At 38.6% G+C, this 19,073-nt stretch overlaps 2 protein-coding genes across 5 annotated transcripts in view; one reads left to right on the forward strand and one right to left on the reverse strand.

The window, feature by feature from the left end:
- The window catches only part of LOC6529330 (G-protein coupled receptor dmsr-1), a 32,399-nt gene that overhangs the window by 1,653 nt on the left and 11,673 nt on the right, over window positions 1-19,073 (forward strand). For 2 of the 4 annotated variants that reach the window (XM_039372171.2, XM_015196802.3), the window contains exon 2: window positions 10,785-10,871. The exons of 1 other annotated variant lie outside the window; for it this stretch is intronic. The gene's annotated coding sequence lies outside the window, so the exon portion shown is untranslated. The remainder of the gene's footprint in view (window positions 1-10,784; window positions 10,872-19,073) is intronic. One more of the 4 variants, XM_039372172.2, reaches the window with a different exon arrangement.
- Window positions 15,049-15,462, reverse strand: LOC6529327. Its single transcript, XM_002090296.4, has 2 exons — window positions 15,287-15,462; window positions 15,049-15,219 (listed from the first exon to the last, which is right to left on the reverse strand). Exons 1-2 carry the CDS (start codon window positions 15,411-15,413, stop codon window positions 15,128-15,130), a joined length of 219 nt encoding a protein of 72 aa, XP_002090332.1. The 5' UTR covers window positions 15,414-15,462; the 3' UTR covers window positions 15,049-15,127.

Genomic DNA, 19,073 nt, shown 5'->3' on the forward strand with positions numbered 1-19,073 from the left:
GGTGACATCGCTGTTGTGTTTCCCTGATGTTTTTTAATAAGTCGAGCCTTGCGGCACGCCATGTGGCATTTTAATATTGCATAATAAACCGGGCCTGGATGGAAGCTCTGTTGACCGTCCAGCGACTTCATTATCGCCAATTACCAGGGGCACAGTCTAAATTAAATAAGTAATGCTTGCATGACGCTCTTGCTCCTACTTACCGAAAAGTCTGTCCAAAGAATTCAGTCCAAAGAATTCTGCCCATCTTAATACCAATTTATGTGCCTTAAATTCGGGCATTAGCTTTGGGACACGGGGCAGGGGGCAGGAGACAGGAGACAGGGGTGCAATTTATGACGACAGTGGCCCAGAGTTAATTAGCCAGGCCACAAGGACTTCAACTGTCGCGACAGGATCAATGATTGGTTTCCGTCAACGAAAATATCGCCATCGTCAACGAACAAAGGCCATCGAAGGGATTTGTCTCATTAGTGGGCTTCCTGCTGGGCTGCTAAACTTCCAGGACTACAGGATTGACAGCAGTGAGTAATCAGTTTTGGAGCAACTAACATGGCATTGCATAAATATTGTGCCACTGACAAGTAATCAAGTAATCCAAGCTTTTATACTGAAAATGCATAAATGAAAGGTGGAGAAGTGGGAGTATTCATCGTTAAGTTTGCTCATTTATGGCTGTAAGTTTAGAGTTGGACACTGGCATATTCCTTGCAAATGAATATGCTTTAAACAGCAAATTGCTTAGAATCATTTCCTTAAGTGTAACTAATCCAAAGATGAAACGAAAAGCGCCACAATAGGATTGCTTTGATTTGGTGTAATCGATCCACTTGACGACGCCATCGAGTAGAAAGGAAAGGAAAGGTATTTATTTGGTCTTTATTTGAATGAATGAAGAATTAAATGCCGTCAAGACGACCGCCATCTCGATTTAAAGCTGCAGTGGAGCAAATCATAAAAATGTAAAGCAGTTTCGCATGGGAACGGCGATATTGTCCCGGTACCAGTTAAATAAATAACTACGCTGCTCTTCCGAGAAACAGAGAAACACTTAGCATCTCCTACCACTCTCGCATTATTGATACGACTGGATGCTTTCCAACAAGACGTTGAGTGCAAAAAGTAAACAATAAACAATTTTCGAGGCTTTCGGCAGATGTCTGTGTACATAAGAAAATACCAACCCACCCACCACTAACCACTCAATTTCCCACTGGGCATCCCCAAAGCCCAAACTGTACGAAAACATAGTCGTGTATACATCTCACGAGATTTTACCAAAGTGTGGCGCTTTTTCCGGGCATTTTTTGTTCCGATATTTTGTTCTTCAGATATTTTTCCGTTTTTAAGATTGCTTTAAGGTTGAAGGTTAATTTATGATTATGTCGAAAGATTTCGCATTGTTGGACCAGCCAATTTACCTGAGTCAGAAACCAAAAGATCCGCCAACAATAAATGAATGTGCTTGGGCATATTAATGATTCGAACTGTTAATACCCCCTGTTTGGCACAATAAGTGCATTTTCCAGTTGGATGGGTAATTGATAATAAGCCTATGAAGATATACTTTAAAGCTATCCCCCTGGAATACTTCTTATTTAAATTTAACTACTTTCATAAAATGTTAGAACGATATGCAGCACTTTAAATTTCTTTAAATTTAGTTATTTGAATTTACATGTTTTTTTCCTAGTCTTGAGTATCAATTGAACCATTCTTCGCAATTCAACAAAGCTTTTAAAAAATTCAAACGCAAAAGTGCCCTCTTTTAGCACCCCATTTCAGACCAGCAATTTTATTTATTGTCCATTTTGGGTGCTCACCTTTTGGCAAAGGGCCTCAGGAGTTGGCTTTTGAACTTTATATCGCGTTTGCTTGTTGTTTTACTGGCCGTTTTCACTTTATTCAATTGTTGTGCTGTTTTTTCCCCAATGAATATTTGCTGTTTTATTGGTGCGTGCTGGCATTCATTAGCATTGAACGTCTAGCCGTCTGAAGTTTTCCTATAAATTGTCTAATGGGGCCAGTGGGCATTGATAATTGTACTTTATGTCGAGGGGGATTTCTACTGCCGAATCGCCTTTCCTCAAATGCCAGATTCATTAGAAATAGGTGTAGTTGAAGGGAAAGATGCCAAGTCAAGTGTTTGCCTGCCCACAAAAAGGACATTACCGAATGGTCATTAGTCAGCGCAAATATTAAATGATAAAAACTTGAATTCGCCCTCGTCAATTGGCTTATTTTCCGCATCTCACTGAATTGACTTTTCAGCTTGGCCCGTCCCTTCATAGCATTCCACTCGTTGGAAAAATCCCCCTCAAATTAGGGCCAATGCCATTTGTCGGTTTCAATGCGTATACGCAGTGTGAGCGTTGAAAGTTTTCCAGACCCAAATCACATTGAATGGCTGTCATCGTGGCATTACTCAAAACCCGACCAAACAAAGAGGTTCACTTAGGTCAGACCAGATCAGACCGCTCCTCTCCATAATTCCGCCGCTGGTTTCATAGTTTGCATCACTTCATTTGAGCCGAACATTTGCTTTCCTTTTTACGACCGTGTAGTTGGATACGTTTTCGGGTGGCATTAGGAGCAACGTGACGGAAATGTGAAATTTTAAGCTGAAAGGACGCAAACAGTGAGAACCGTAAAGTGAAAATGTGTGGGAAAGGACTCCTGCTGGTATATGCAGACACTGTCCTTGTCCTTTAAAAGTATCACTTTATTTTTTGATGGTAATAAAATGATTTGTATCTATTAAAACACAACATGATATCATATGGCTGCTTAACACTTCCTTTGTGCTTTAATATGGAAAAGGTTTGAGCATGCTTTATTTTACTTCTTATTGGTGCTAATATACACTTATTCCGTTTTTACTTTGCTCATGTGTACAAGTATTAAACGTGTACTTTTCAGCACGGACAAAACCATTACTTACTTTAGTTCCCGGAGATCGTGTTCAAAAAGTTTCTTTTCTGACGCAAAGTTTTCCCGATTCGAAGTAACTTTTCTTTTGAAACAATAGGCCATCAATTTCTGCATTTGTTAAGTGTGTTCAGGCCAACAAGTCGTTTGTCTAGCACCTAACGAACCTGAAACGACGTTTCCATGTCTGCAGGAGAGATGAGCTTTCTTCGAATGTCAGGACCTCTTTTTTGGGGGCAGTTTGATTTATGTTTAAGTGTACTGTGCATATTGCCTTACGTTCTGGCTCCTGCTCCCCCATCGGTTCTATTCTAATTGAAAAGGAACCATTTGGCAGAATCCTGGGTTGCCTTTCAATGAAGATAAATGGCCAGAGCTTATGCACAAATTTGGAAAATTTGCCTATGGAAAGCGGCTGAGAAATGCTTGTTGCACCTCACGGCTGGGAACTATTTACAATTAAGATGATTTCCCAGTGGCAGGGGAATTTTTCCCCCAACAAAACAAAGTTTTTACATTGTTCGGGGAGTTGCTGTTAAGTGAAACCATAAGGAATTTTCTTCATTTCTGGGAATTTAATTTCACTTCCACTGCTCACAAAATGTTAATAAGTAAATTTTCTTAAATCTGGAAATTATTAAATAAGTAATTATTTAGTCAAAATAAACTTTTTACTTATAACATACTATTCTTATTTTAACAAGGCATCAATACTGAAAGTTCTTATGTTTTGATTATAGAGATTAGATTTGATCTCCTATAAAGTATATATATTATGGATCAAAAGCACTGAAACAGAACTGGCCATCTCCATCCATCTGTCCGTCCGTAAGAGCGTCGAGATCTAGGAAAGTATAAATGCCATACATTTCCGGTAAGGGATGTATCGTATATTCCCGTGACTGGCTCGTTTCTTTAGATATTAGATATTTCTATGATTAATGAGCGATTTTTGTAAAATGATATATCAAAACTAAACAATATAAAGGTTGGGGTTTTTTCAGTGATTCCATTTACATCCAAACGGGTAGGTGTAGTAAAAATGGTTGCTTCAAATCGCTAGTTGTCACCTCGGGTGGTACAAAAAGTTTGAAAAGAGTCCAAATTACATGGTAAAGTGGCCAACACTAATAAATAAATAAACCATGAAGAAACAAAAGTTTAGGTATGCAGAAAACTATGTAAAAACAATTTGACAGAGAATATGCTTTATGCTGTGGACAGCATTTGCCAGCATTCATACCCATAACGTTGGTTCGTAAAAACTAATTAAAACAGAACATTGCTTTTCCCATTTTTGGTCCTAACAAGTGATGGTTTTGTGAAATGTTCCTATTTGCTGAATACGTTTGATGTTGGCCTATTTTTGGCTTACTTAGCACATTTTAATGGTATGGTATTTTACCCTATTAACCAGTTACCTAAATTTTAATCAATGGAAAATTTACTGCGTTTTATCTTTAAATTATGTGTACTTTTGTTTCTCAGTCTAAGCGGAAAATGTAATAATGACAGCTAATTAAAGTCAGATGAGTGCATCCTATTCTTTTTTAAAGTCCCTTATGGCTGCCAATGGCCAAACCCACAATAACTTTTAATCAGTGTTTGCTATACAACATTATATGCGTTAAATGTGGATAGATGATTATGTCCGCATTTCCGTAAGGATTTCAAATTCCATATAAGCTGCATACTGCAAAACGCAATGGCCATTTGTTTTTACGAGTCTAGGTAATAATAGTTTGGTATGGACCGAAGGTATTTTTGGTTCAAAAGGTAGGTATCTGATAGTCGAGGCACTCAACTGCGTACATCGCTTTTAATCTAGATAACCTACATTCGCTGCCAGCCAGTTGTCACACCCTGAATGGTCAGTTGGTTATTTGCATCGAGATAACCTTGTTTTACTCCAAACAGCCCTCAACGGTGTAATGTCGACATGGTTAAAGGTATTTTATTATAGCCATGTGAAACGGGCTGATTTTAATCATCGATTAAAGCGTCCAGTGTAACTTATTGAACTAAATGTGTTCAGACAAGTTGCAGTTCGTATTCCATCGCAAGGTAGCAACTTTTTAAAACGAATTACTGATGTGATACCACGTTTAGGGATTAAAAAATTAAAAGCAGCTTTTGGTTGGAAAAAGAGACCCGAATTCCTAATGGGATAAATTGCCAATGAGTTGGAGATTTATTTGTTGCATCTATTTTTAAACGCTTTTATCAACTGCTCAGAGCCAACATACAAGAGACCGAAACGAACTGTTTTCCTGCGGCCAACTTTTGACTTTCGTTGAAGTGTTTTGAACTTTGCTCAGAGTCATTATAACTTAACAAAATCTGTACCCTGAGCAATTAATTAGGGAAATTCAAGTGTTCCACCAAAATGGACCATAATGTTGCTGGTGCTAAAGTTGCCACTCGGCAATTTGTTATACGCCCCCGAACTCAAATCGGCAAAGTTTTGCGTCAGCACGTGGCGCAAGTTTGTTTAAGAATTTGTATTTTTGAAAAACACAACAATTTGCCGTCAGTATTATTTTGGCTCTCGTGGCGTACGGTGGGAATTCAGTTCTTTTTAAATTGGTAGGAAGGCAGATAGATATTTTTATTTATGGATAAAAAAAACCTCTCATTCATACTCACTTATATCGTGTCTGATGCCGATCTGGCTGGATGAGTTTTAAGTGATTGAAATACTGCCCCGCGCTTTGACAGCCCAAGGGAAATGGCATGCCAAATAAATAAATAAATAAATATGGTTTTTCGCATATCAAGTGATTGCCCGTACAAGTGTTAAATAAGAGAAGAAAATGAGAAATATATTTCATGGGGTAACTGTTGGAAATTCCTCGTTGGCTGCCCCGTTTCAATATTTTCATAGAGCAATTGTAAACAAATTTATAAATATTCTCGTTCAATGTAGTTTTGTTTCACGTTCACGTTTTGCACGAATATCCACACACTAATAGTATATTTAGGAAATTTCAGCTCGATCTTCATTTCTGCTTGGCTGGATTTCCGTTTGGGCAATAAAAACATAAATTAATTGCTGAAGCTGTTGGTGAGTTTAATAATGCAAGTGCATAAGTACAAACTAACAAAAATATGTGGGTATTTATAGGAAATCATATAATTGAATTAAGGATTTTTGGTAAAATTCAAATTGTAGCGGTTTTATTTCCAAAGCTCTTTTAAATTTAGATATTTGAGTTTCACGTTTAATTACAAAAAGTTATGGACTTAATCATTACAAAGAACATTTAAATATGTAAACATATAAAACCATGAACTATGCATTTTGCGACTTGCTTAAGAGTACTATAAGTATTTTCTACTTTCCAATAAAATTCTGCGAAATTATCTGGCTTTTGTGGAAACCCATTAAATTTTTTATTTGCTGGTTAATGTTTTTCATACACTTAAAACCTCCAAAAATGTTGCACTGTTCATTATGGAACTCCCACTATTTAAAAGCCTTTTCATCGGTTTTATATGCGGGGCTTAGCAACATTTTATGCAAATCCTCTCCCATTCCGGCATTCTTTTTGGCTTTTTACCCTGTTAGCCGGCAGGTGTATCTTGAGAAAAAGCTGATGTATTAACGAGACTGCCAGGATTGTGGTTTTGAACATGTTTGCTTAGCAAAAAGACTGCTTCTATTTATGTTGAGCTGCGCCGTAGATTGAAAAGAAGACGAGGTCGAAAATCCGCATTAAGCCGCAGAAAAGCGCACGGAGTGAACACTTGAACATAATGAAATGAAACAAAATAACATCGCAAAGCGTTAAGTACCGTCGAAGTTCGTGATGATGATATGGGGGTGCTGGTGGGGGATTGTAAACAGAAATGTTGGCAACTTTTCCGGTGCCAAGGACCAACCCCTGCTCCTGCATCGTTTGCATAATTTTTTGTGGAAGACAGACAAAGTGGGTTATGCGTTTTGTGAATTCCCTTAAAGTCCTGGCTTAAAGCCAAAGCACATCTGGCTTCGATTGTGCTCCTAATAACCCAAAATGTTATGATGCCATCTCGAAAAACAGCCAGCTTACAGCGAGCAGCGAGCAGACAAACTCAATTTACCGCCTGATTTATATGATACAGTTTAATTAGCCTGTGCAAGTTTAATCGTCTTTGCCTTGAATATATTGCAAGCCCCAATGCAGTTGATTAACTTTCATGGGCCATCCAGATGTACATTAGTGAGTAATTTCCACTTGACATGCTGCATTTTCCAGAAACTCATTGAAGACATGCCATTCAGGACAATGTTATTTTTCAAAAATTAAGGCGCAATTAATGATCGGAGCTGGATGAATCGGCAAAAGCAGGGCCATTCGACAAGGATAAGGCTATCAAGGGACTAACACGCAATTCTTAAACAACGAGCTGGCTTTTCTAAGCAGCCTTGTTATTTATGGCGTATCCTTGAAAACACCTATAATTTAATCGTGACTTTGCAGTAAGCAGTCTTTTGTTGTTCGCTTGACGGATTACATCCTGTGTAATCGATTAAAGCATAGAACCGATTGTTAAGTACTCATATGCAAATAATAATTCTAATAAATCACCCATCTACGACTTTTTCAGCAAAGAAAAATTGTAATTTAATTTCACCTCTGAATCTTAAAGGTGTTTTCTCTGTGTCCCCGCCAGGTTAACATTGAATCAAATAAACTTAAGAGAGCGTTTGAACTTCGCTGCGTAGAGGGTTACTTTCGATCAGCAACATTAATCAGCAAATGCAAATCAGCATTTTAATCAGTCAAAGTGTAAAAACCAATAAAAGCATTTAGCCGGCAACTCGAATTGACAAGATGAGCAATTCACAGGAGGTAAATCACTTTCAGCATGGCGTCGCCATTTAAATTACTTTTCGCAGGATGTGGCGAGCGGGAGTAAAATGAAGAAAAAGATTCTAGATGAAAAGACGCAATGGCCAAGATGCTTATGTAATCAAACATAAATCTGAATTGCGTACAGCCATAACTCGGCTGTCATGTGCCAGATACAAAAACCGCCAAATGCCGTGGGTTGACCGAGAAATGGGCGTATCAGATTTATCTACTCTACTGTCGAGCGAGTTGCGCAATAAATGTTGGTGGTTTCAATTGGTGACCACCAGGATATCTAAAAGTATTGGCTCTCGGGTTGCACAAGTAACCCAAGCTGCTCTTGAATGACCTGCAACGCTATTTTCCAGATTGCTGTCAAATAGATTATGAAAAGCGCAAACAGAATGGACGCTCCTTGGAAACTTTCTGTTCAATCGAGTGGACACTCCCATAAGCGTTATATATCAGGTATATATACATATGTGTATATATATAAGATCTATACCCTTATGATTAATTGGTGTCCAGGATGGACGAACACGTTCTTTGACAGGTGTCGACAGGATGTCGAATCCCACTGTTTTAGCGACCCTCCAAAAAAGGGAAGCTCATTTGATTTATGATAGACTATTTCGCGTGTGTTTTTATAGCTTAAATAAAGTCAGAACAAAAAGCATTGAACTGGTTGAACGCCTTTTTCGCTTGCAGTTTCTCTGCGATATCCCTCTCAGTTCGCGGCTTCAAGTGTGCTTTAAATTGAGACTTCAATCCTTATCAAATTCTTATGATCTCTGCATAATTCAAAGAAATATCATTATATAACATGTGTTCATCATTTATTTATTTCAACAATGACAACGATTATGTACAATGACAACCACAAATGTTCGTATCAATAATGATGTCGAAAATGTTACGTGGAAATTTCTTATTCTTAAGGAATTTAATAATTTATGGGTAAAACCAGAGGAAAAGAAGCTGAGGTATACACCTGTTAGTCGTGCAGTAAAAGGGTAGACCAGATTAATTAATTAATAAAAAGGTAACAGCTTAAGGGAACCATTTCCTTATAAATTATTTGTCCGTATATCTGTCCGTCCGTATGAAAGCAAATATCGCAGATTCCAGTTTAGAGATTCCAGAAATTTTCCCACACACTATATCTATCACTGATAAGCAAAAGCAAATTCAATTTTTAAATTACAGTTTATTTATCAAGATAATACCTCTATACCTAAAAACTAAAGCTCACGAACATTCATGGCGATAAAATCTGAAAGTTAACTTTTAACAGCAATTATTTTACCGACGCTAGTGAAACTTATATGCAATCTCCCGCGTAGGGAGTGGAAAATACGCGTATCTCATAGTCGGGGTAACCCAAATGGTTAAAAAAAAACCTATAAGCAAATTTCAGCACATGGAATGTGCTCTACCTCAATTTATAATGAAAACTGACGTATTTGTTTCGATCTGCTACGGATTATTCACAATATTTTCAACTGTGCCTTGTCTTTGGCAGGCGATTAAATCGTATGCAAATGGTGGGGATACAACAACGAATTTGGCAGACAAGTCATCCAACCCTGGCCGAGAATACATTCATATGGAATTTAATAAAAATTCACTCGCAGTTCCTTGACCCAGGCAACAGTTGCCTTTTCTTGGATTTCCAAATGAATGGAGAGTGCCTTCGACTTAGGCTAATACTGTTGGCTCGACATTTTCAGACGGGTTCAGGTCGGTTCAGATTTGGTTTATGTTGCTCCGTACATGTCCCTAGTGTAATTGCAATGATTGTTATTTGATTTTGCCTTTATTAGCCGGTCCTTTACGGTCGTTGCGCCGACGAACAAAGGACTCATTGTCGAGTAGGCATCAGTTTCGTTTATGTTTATAAGTTACTGGGCTCCGTGAGCCATCAATTTTGATGGGTAAGCCCACGCAGGCATATTTTGGCCGAGATGCGCCTCAATTGCCGGAAAACTGTCACCCATCATCGAGGTTAACGTTGCGTGTCCTCAGCCAAAGCATCTTTCCTCATTTCTCGCAGTGGGACTCGTTATGCCCATCAATACACGCACATGCCTGCCAATCTGCTTACCTTAAGAGCTTTCCACCAACTTTTCCATTATCCAAGACGAACAAAAGTTTGCTTCAATTTTATTTATTCGATACTCGTACACCTTATCACCTGCTTATCCCGTAAAAATCATTTGGCCGCCAGCGCGTGTGTAGGGTTGATTAAACCTTTAAATGCGTGTGATGGTGCGAAAGGATTTTATGCAAAGCCCATTTATGTAGCATACATTTCGGGTCCCCTTTTTTCCGCTCATTGACTTTCAGACATTTGTATGTCACTGCTTTTATTGCATAAATGCGTGATTAATATTTTATGTGGAATTCGCATTAAGCTCGTTTGCAAAATTAAATAATACAATTATCTGACATGTTTGTTTTACATTCAATCTGCAAACAACCAGGTAACTACTTAATGGATTTTACGTTAATGAATAATCACATATTCCATAAGCAAACAGCTCAAAGTAATACCAACAAATTATTTTGGCTTTATTGTTTAAACTTGCCATCCGGCTAACAATATTGATAAAGTGTCTGTGTGCAAAGTCCCAGTGAACCTGTTGGAAAAGCAAACGGAGTCATTGACTGATGGTAAATGTCTGACGGTAATTGATATCCCACCATATGGATTGAATTTGAGTGAAAGCACGTGCATCCCCTGCTCAGATATCAGATTGGTGTAGTCTAATGTATTTTGCACATTTGCTCTACCCTTCAGGCTTAAATGAGGAAGAGTTTCTTTTAATAAATATAATTGGCTGCGCAGATGTTTTTTTTTAATTTAATAAAGAATACCTTTGGTAAAATGCCTTTATTAGGTATTCTTTGGTCGAGCGTTCCTTTGACAAGGCTTCACTTAATTTTATTAACTTGTCGTCCGAAATTGATACTTATCAGATTTCTAAAAATGTTATTTGTTTATTTGTCTCCTTATTTTAGCAGCTTCTCGTGGCGCCATTTATTTGCATAATTAAAGCCGTTCGGTTAGATGGTGGGCGAGATTAGGAGTGGCTTGGATAATGGCAGGTAAGTCACGGACTATTTATACGGACTAAAGCTGGGTTTTGGGGCTAAGGGGCCTTGGGGGCCTAATTTGCAATGCAAATCTATGCGAATCGGTGTAGTTTAAAAGCGGTTAACAAATTTATGCGACTGGCTCATGCTAGAAATCTTTCTCCGTCTTCGTCAATTGATTGGGTCTGGCTTCGTTGAGTTTGCCACCCAGTTTTCTGCATTCCACTGGGAATTCCTGATCGAGATAAACTTTGTTTTGGCAGCTCAACAGCTGTCCAAGATGCTGGCAGCGAGGCAGTCGTAAAAGAGCTCGTAAAATGCCATTGTCAGGGACATAAAAAACCTAGGCGACCACGCAAACAAATTAATTGCTAGGGTTTGCCAATAAAACTGTCGAGGCGGAACTAGAAACTATCTACCAATTAAGGAATAATTAGTGCTGCGGTTGTATTGGAGACGTTTCTAACTTTCAATATATGTCAAAGTGAAACTGGACACCACATGTACATGTAATTTAAAAGGTTATTTCTTGCCCAAGAGCTATGTACTTTACTGTACTTTAGTCAAGCGCCTATTCATATATTATATGTGGTGCCCCAGCTGCATGTAGAGGCTATGAAATGAGTTGCTTATCATTTTGTAATTAATAATAGAATTTGCACTCTGCATATCCAAATTTCTAGTCCGATGCCTTGATGTTAAGTCTTACACATAGTTACTTTTGTATATGCCAAGATAGTCAATAATCTTGTGAGAGTGGCACCATTGACCATGCTATGCCTTTTAGACCGGATTACTCTACGAGTAATAGGTATACAACTTATATTGTAAAATCTAAATTTTAAACTTCAATAAGTTTTTCCTTATACTAAATGGAAATCAAACCGAAAACAATATTATAACTTTTACTTTTTGTACCAACTAAGTGGTTATGTGTCTGCATTGATTTTAATCTTGAACGAGGATTTGGTTTCTGCTTCGTGCAGACTTTACTCATAGTGCATCCTAAAAATTCATTGAAAGGGAACCATCCTTTTGTGGTACAGCATTTTGTGGTACAGCGTTTTGTGGTACAGCAAGGAAAGCTAATGTTTCGTGCTTGCAAATTGAAAACATGGAAATGTTTACTTGTAGGTAAGGGTTCGTTAAAAAGAGTGTACCAGGTAGATAAAAGCATTTGTGACTCGATAAAGTGTATATTTTCTTCAAAAGACAATTGACTCTAGAGGTTCCACAAAAAACTGTCACGACCAGAGTTCTAAAAATGTTTGTTATATTTGTGTTCTATTATTTGGCTTGCGAAATGCACAAACCGCAAAAAGCTGTCACGACCACAATTCCAAGTTGTTCTTTTTTTATATTTAAATTTTACTGGCAATTTCTATCGGTAGTGTTTGGCAGCACTCCCACAGCTGATAGTCTAAAAATTCGATTACATCACTCTCTTTATTTCAATATTAGTTTTACTTCACTGTTGTTAGAACTGTGGTGAAACAAACTCTACTCCAATCAGAACCCGTAAGCTAATGTGTTCCTAGTTGTCTTGCTTTCTAGGGAAAAATTTTACGAATTGCATTTTGCATGTGGTTGAAACCTTTTGAAACATGTGTCTTTTAAATAGAGAAATATTTCCCAAACCCAATGGGTACTTATAATTTTTTTGAGTTTGGTTAAAATGTTGTTTGAAAAGTTTTTAGTAGGAGCTTTTCGCTAAATTAAAGTGTCTCTGTATTAAATCCCAATCGTTTGCAGTTCGAACGGCTTACTCATGTTTCACTAAATATTGCGATGCAAGCTTTGAAAGCGACGTAGACCATCATTATATCCTTATGAAAGAGCAGTTATTCGTTGACTAAAAAGAGAATAAAATAAAACGGAGTAACGAATGATCAATATTTGAGGTGCGTCAAAGTTGCGTGCTTCCTGGATTTTATTGATTTTGATAAGAGCATTATAAAATGGTCAATGTTACGTAATATATTTTTTCCCTCGACTTTAATACTGCAACAAGGATGCCGTTAGTATATTCTATAGGAATTTCTATGCAGCCATGGCTGATACCCATCCTGTTGCTCAGTGCAATATAGGCATACAGTGTACAATAGTAGAAATAATAAACATTCAATATATGTTTGTCGTTCAAATGTTGTTTGGCAATAAGGAATATAATAATATGCCAACGCCACCGCTTAGAAAATTGAACAAGTGAAAATCCCTTAATCCCTTTCTGGTATAATTACATTTTCATTCTGTTATTTAATAAATCTTAAATTAACATTTGAAAAAATAAATATAATAATTGGCCAGCATCACCGCATGGAAATCGCCAAAAGCTAAAATCGCTTCTAATTTGGCTTTCTGTATGTAAAATAATCTCTTTTTGAGATAATTACTTTTTGCCTACTGCAACATAATACATTTTAAATTAACATTTAATTTTTTTTTTCCATTTTATTTTTGTTTGGTAATTAACAAGAAAGTGCCAATATCATCGCTTAGAAATCGCCACAAGCTAAAATCGCTTTTAACCCCTTCGATTCCCTGAAATGCAAAATTAATCCCTTTCTGGGATAATTAATTATTGCATCTACTTGTAAGCGCTTTAATTTATTGCTGGTGAGATTCACGATAGCCAACAACCCTTAGCCCACTTTTAACTTTGGCTAACGAGCCCTGAAGTGAGGCCAAAGTCATTATAACTACAAATTTGTGCCTTTAACTTTTACTTGGCAATATTAAAGCATTGCAGGAAAATGAACCAAATGTGTTGGGAGTGAAAGTTGTCACCCGACGATTTATTGAGGCAGAAACCTTAAATTTGGCTTGATTTGGCTGACCTAAGTTTAGGCTACGATTTTCCTGGTTAAAGTCCTGACAAATTATTCATTCGCTTACGTCAAACGTGTAGGCGATAAAAAAAGTGCGGTAGCGTGTGGGATAAGCACGGTCCATATCCAACGATATGAGCACGCTTTTACGACCCGGACCGGCAATTTATTTCACTTGGCTAGGTTTGGAGTGTTCCGGGCTAGGACGATTTTCATTTCCCCGGTGCAGTTATCTGAAATGCATTTATGACGAGGCTACGCAAATATGTAATATCAGCAGGGCTTTAACCTTGCCGTTGACATTGGCATTGACTTTAAGCCCGCGGATCGATGGTGGGGCCTATCGCCAGATAACAATATTGCATCTCGCCCAAGTGCTCCACCAAGAACAGAAGCATTTTTCCCCGAATCGAGAATCGAGGGCTGAGCAAACACTTGGGCATCTTTGGCATCTGGGGCATCTGTGGCATCAGAGGCATCTTGTGCATCGGATTGAGATTCAGCTGGGAGCGATAACTTTGTCCTATGACTTGGTAATCCACTTGTTATCAAATTGTCCTTGTAGCCAATTGCGGGGAAAAGGCGAATGACCAAAAAACTTCTGCAACACGATAAGTCGCAGGGCTAAAGAGACTTTACTTTAGTTGAGTTACACAACTTTAGTTAAGCTCTGCATCTGCCACCAAAAATGCGGCAAACTTTTGTGCACTTCGAGACGGAAATCCCCTTCCGACCGAAACTAAAACAAACAAGAGAGAACGCTGGGTCTAGTTCCTCGAATATCAGATACCCGTTGTTCAGCTAGTGGAAATATAATAGAAATGGGAGATTATAAATTTATAGCCTTTTTACTTTCCGAGATATCGAGGTTCATACGGACGGATAGACGAACGGACAAATGGACACGAGCAGATCGACGCACCTTGTGTCAGGATCAAGAAAATATATATTATAAATTTATAATTGTTGCAGCCTAAAGAAGTCGAAATAAGAACAGAACTCAAACTCTGTGGTCATCAGCAAAATTCACTTTTAGTCGGTAGCTCAGTAATGTTGATTCAAATACTCAAAAGACCATTAAAGAGTTTATAAGATAGAGAAACACTTTAAAGTTTAACAAAAGTTCATTTGACCGTATTCCTGTTGCATTTTTAATGAAAAAACTTACTGCTGAACTTATGATTGCATTAGAAAAGATCCCTGCCAAGCAAAAAACTTTGTTAGGGAAAGTATTTTGTTTCGTTCAACCAACAAAAATGTTGTTTAATTGGTGTGAAATTTGATGTGGGATATGCAGAAGAACACCTCAAAAGCCAGTTAAAGAAATAACCAGAATTTAAATCATAGAATACGGTTTTCGCTTAACTTATTTTTCGTATGGCTTTTATTTGGGCATTTAGTTAGTTAAGGTAGTCAGGTAGAGTTGGAGTTGCTGGGACTTCAGAAGTGGGCCACAAAAGTGTTGGGGTCAATCAAAGTGGCCACCTCCCAGGGGTGAACCACTGAGGGACCCGGAATCCGGTTGTATGCGGCTGAAAAAACATAGAAAACACGGGGTTAGTCCGGTTACAGTTCACGGAAACTATTGGGCCAACTCACCGATTATCTTCTCGATGGCCGTCCGGGCGTCCAGAATCTGAGTGGGCGGGGCAGGAGCGGGGGCGGCGCTGACAAGGACCAGACAGATGGCAACGAAGGCGATGGCGGCGACAAGGATTCTCGACATTCTGGGGCTTTGGTTTGGTATTCTGGAGGTTGGATGGTAATCTAATTGAAATAGCTGCGGTCGCAGCTATTTATACTCGCCGAAACCGGGATGAAAGAAAGCCAGCATCGCGATTTTTAGATGAGCTTCTTGTTTTGAAGCAGCTGTTTGGAAATTGGATTTCTTGTTTTGATTTGGCTGCCAACGAATTTCTCTGGCGATACTTAATACGGGGAATGTCCGCACTCGAAGACGGAAAACAAGTTTCGGAAAGAACAAACGATTCGAGTCGGGAATTTTGAACACCTTGCAGGAAAGCATAACAATGCAAAATACTTTTCAAACAGTTAATGCAAATGTATAATCTTTTTGAATGCTAATAGTTTGGCTAAAGGTTGCGCTTATGAACTTAAAATTTTGAATTTCAATAAGGGGGCCCAATCAAATTAAAAGATATGAAATTCATGGTATTCCACTTGAGTTACTTTATCATCCATAAATAGATTGTAAGAATACCATTGAAATTATTTCGTTTCCTAGCCTTTACTGCGTGAACATATTATTTTACCCAGCAATCAAAATAAACCGTTTTCTGTTCTTATAAAAGGAATAGGTATTGAATGTTCCATACACAAAAGTATGAAGAATTTGACGCGCTCTTGTGAATATTTTTGCCGTAACGAAAATATTTTGCATATGACAGTTCATTGTACGAATGTGCGGCTAAAAATTCTCTGTTTATGTTTTGCTTTGTGATCTTTTATTCTATTTGTTGTGCCTCAGATGGTTTGGGCTTTTCCAACTGCCTTCAAATTATGCCGGCCACATGAAAGAGACAAATATGAGAATCGTTTGGTTATTTGTCGTTCGGAATCATTTGGCAGTTGGCAGCGGCTTTTAGGTGTTGATTTATACAAACAAACCGGTCCGGTTCGCCTAATTTGCCGCTTGGCCGCAGGCCAATCGAAAGTAAAATTTGTCGGTATTTTGTTCGTTTCATAAATTACTTGAGCTTGGGAATTCCTTCTTAGCATGGCGGCAAATTAACAAAAAAATAAATTGCCGCAAATTGTATGCAAAATTCTTTGGGCAGACGCGCCGCCAATGTCTATGGAAATTGATTGGATTTGGAATTTAAACAGAACGAGGAGGTGAAATTGTGCCTTAGCCTCAAAGTTCGGCAATCAGTTGAAGACGTGTATCTCCTAGTACAGACGTATAATGTTAAGGAGCACACGTGTCCTTTCGACAAGACTGTCAAAGGAACGTTTCTAGATACACATGTGCTCTGATAAATCCGTGTCTGGCCGGAGGAAATGGAGGCCTCCGCCCGACAATCGCAAATTGTTCACGGAAATGTGTACCTTTTGTATGGGTGTAAGGGTGTTGTATGGGTGGCGGCTAATGAGGCACCCGTAAAGCCTCTTATCGCCCTATTTATTGGCCTGTCCGACCCGCAAATAATCGTGATCTATGGCATCGAACGAGTGCGAGTTCATATTAATAATAATAGCCCTGAGCCGCTACTTAGACATATTCATATTTGTATTTTTTGTGTATTTGCGCGCTTTTTTATCTGCACTTCTAGGCGCTTTATTTGGGTCGTGCGCAAATCAGACTCCCACTGCGGCTCCCTATTCATGGTTGTATATTAGCATATTAGCTTCGTGTGCTTGAAACTGGGGAAAGAGGCGAGAAAAGCGAGAAAAGTTAGAAGAGCGAGCAAAGCGAGAAAAGCATGGCAAGCGAGTGAAAATGGATAAGTGCTCAGCGTAAACACGCCTCCCCTCCGGCCATTTTAAATTATATGTTAATAAATAAGTATTTTTCTTCGTGGACTTCCTCCCACGGGATATACAAATGCTGCTGCCCAGAAGTGATGGCTACACTGATGGCACACCCGCTTATAATTCCACATTGTTTGCATTTCCCAAGGCGGCCACACGCTGCGTATGCGTAATATGCGAACGGATTAGCTAAACTCCCCAGCGTTGGTGTGAAAACACGACAGCGATGTAATCTGCAGCATCACAATGAGATAAATGTATTATTAATTATGAGAGCCATTAGCGTGCAGCTCGGAAATTCCTTAAACAAAATAATTCTTCTCGGCCATAGAAACCAAGCGACACCCCAATTTCATGTGCGCATCAAATTTCTTGGCTAGTACGTTGCCATGATAACCTAATTAGGAAATCCACTTTTGCGTTATTAATTTGCAGTAGCTTTTCCTTCCCACGCCAGCTTTTAACATCTTTCATTTGGCACAAACGCATGCAACCGATTGAGATACGAGTACACTGCAACAAAGTTAATGCAACATAATTCGGTTTCTGGCAAGAACAAGAAATTTCTTTCGAATTAAAGCACATTTTTAAAGCTAATATATACACTTATATATTTATATGTGGATTTGTGTGTCTGCCCAATTCGATGTGCGTGTGCAAATTAGATTTACTGGCATGTCAGATACGTGCCCATATTGATGGATCGGCTGCCTCTCAGCTGCCAGGTGGAAATCCCATTGTGGAAAAGTTAATTTTTATGTTAAAAGTTTCTCTCCTCCTCCTCCTGTCCTATCAGTTAATAAACTTTCCACTCGCTGCTACATATGTACGTATGTAATTGGGGGTCTTCTTTTTTATACATATGTACATTATACACAAGTGTCATGGAGATGCCAATTGATCTAATATTTGCCCTAAATAAACGACTTTTTTTAATTACCTTTCCTTCGCAATTCGAGTGCTGACTACAGGTTGTTAGCGTAGATGGAAAATTGAAAGCATCTGCTTGGCGGGGGGGAAATTGAAGAAGGGGGAACTCATTAAATTAAGCTGTGCAACACATCAAATAGCACGATTAGATTTCGTCTACGCTCTTCAGAAATCATTCCCTTTGGAAAGAAATAGTTATTTACAAAGGCAATCGTACGAGTATATGCATGTAGCACCCATGTCACGTAAATATTTAATTCATTAAATATTTAATTAGAATGGGTTTTTTGTCCGAAGTGATTGCCTTTTTATTAGGTAACTGAACATTGGTTGTGCTGCCGACATCCTTTTGTAATTGCCGTGAAACAGGTGGAAGAAATATGGCTGCTTAAAAGCACTCAACACATAATTAAATGTTTAAATATGATCCCAAATGCGCTTTATAATGATTTTGTCATGCTTATTGCCACAATTGGAATATACTTTTTTATTTGCTTATTATTTGATGTGCCATTTAATGTGCACTTTAATGTGCCTAGGTGGGCGCTAGTGGGCTCAAATCCTTGATGGGTTCAGGAACATATATGTATGTAGGCATAAGCCTTGCCAAGGAGCATATGCTGCTTGTTTGTCTTTCATGCATAATTAATCACTGCGTGACGCCGCCGGGAGTTGGATTGTGTTGTGCTGACATGGCCGTGCTTTTTTATCACTGCCACAGACTGCTGGCCGCTAAATTTATCTCTTTCCTAGGATTTCCTAGGAGTCCCCTTAGCATCCGTGTCCTTGCCATCCGGCAACATAAGCGATTCGGTCCAAGGGGCGTTATGAGTACGAGGACGTGGACGGGGAGAGGACCAGGAGGTGCAAGGTCCTAGCCGGTAAAAGGATGTTAATGTCAAGTAGATCCCGGAGCACGGCTTGTTGCGATAATTGTCGACGTAAATCATGCCGAAAAGCAACA

This window comes from Drosophila yakuba, chromosome 2R (genome assembly GCF_016746365.2).
Source record: "Drosophila yakuba strain Tai18E2 chromosome 2R, Prin_Dyak_Tai18E2_2.1, whole genome shotgun sequence".
NCBI lineage: Eukaryota > Metazoa > Arthropoda > Insecta > Diptera > Drosophilidae > Drosophila > Drosophila yakuba.

Excerpts from the sequence above, each read along its gene's own strand:
- LOC6529327 (XM_002090296.4), bottom strand. The coding sequence starts at position 15,413 with ATGTCGAGAATCCTTGTCGCCGCCATCGCCTTCGTTGCCATCTGTCTG. Across the intron at positions 15,220-15,286 it reads GGCCATCGAGAAGATAATCG|CCGCATACAACCGGATTCCG; the intron begins GTGAGTTGGCCC and ends ATGTTTTTTCAG.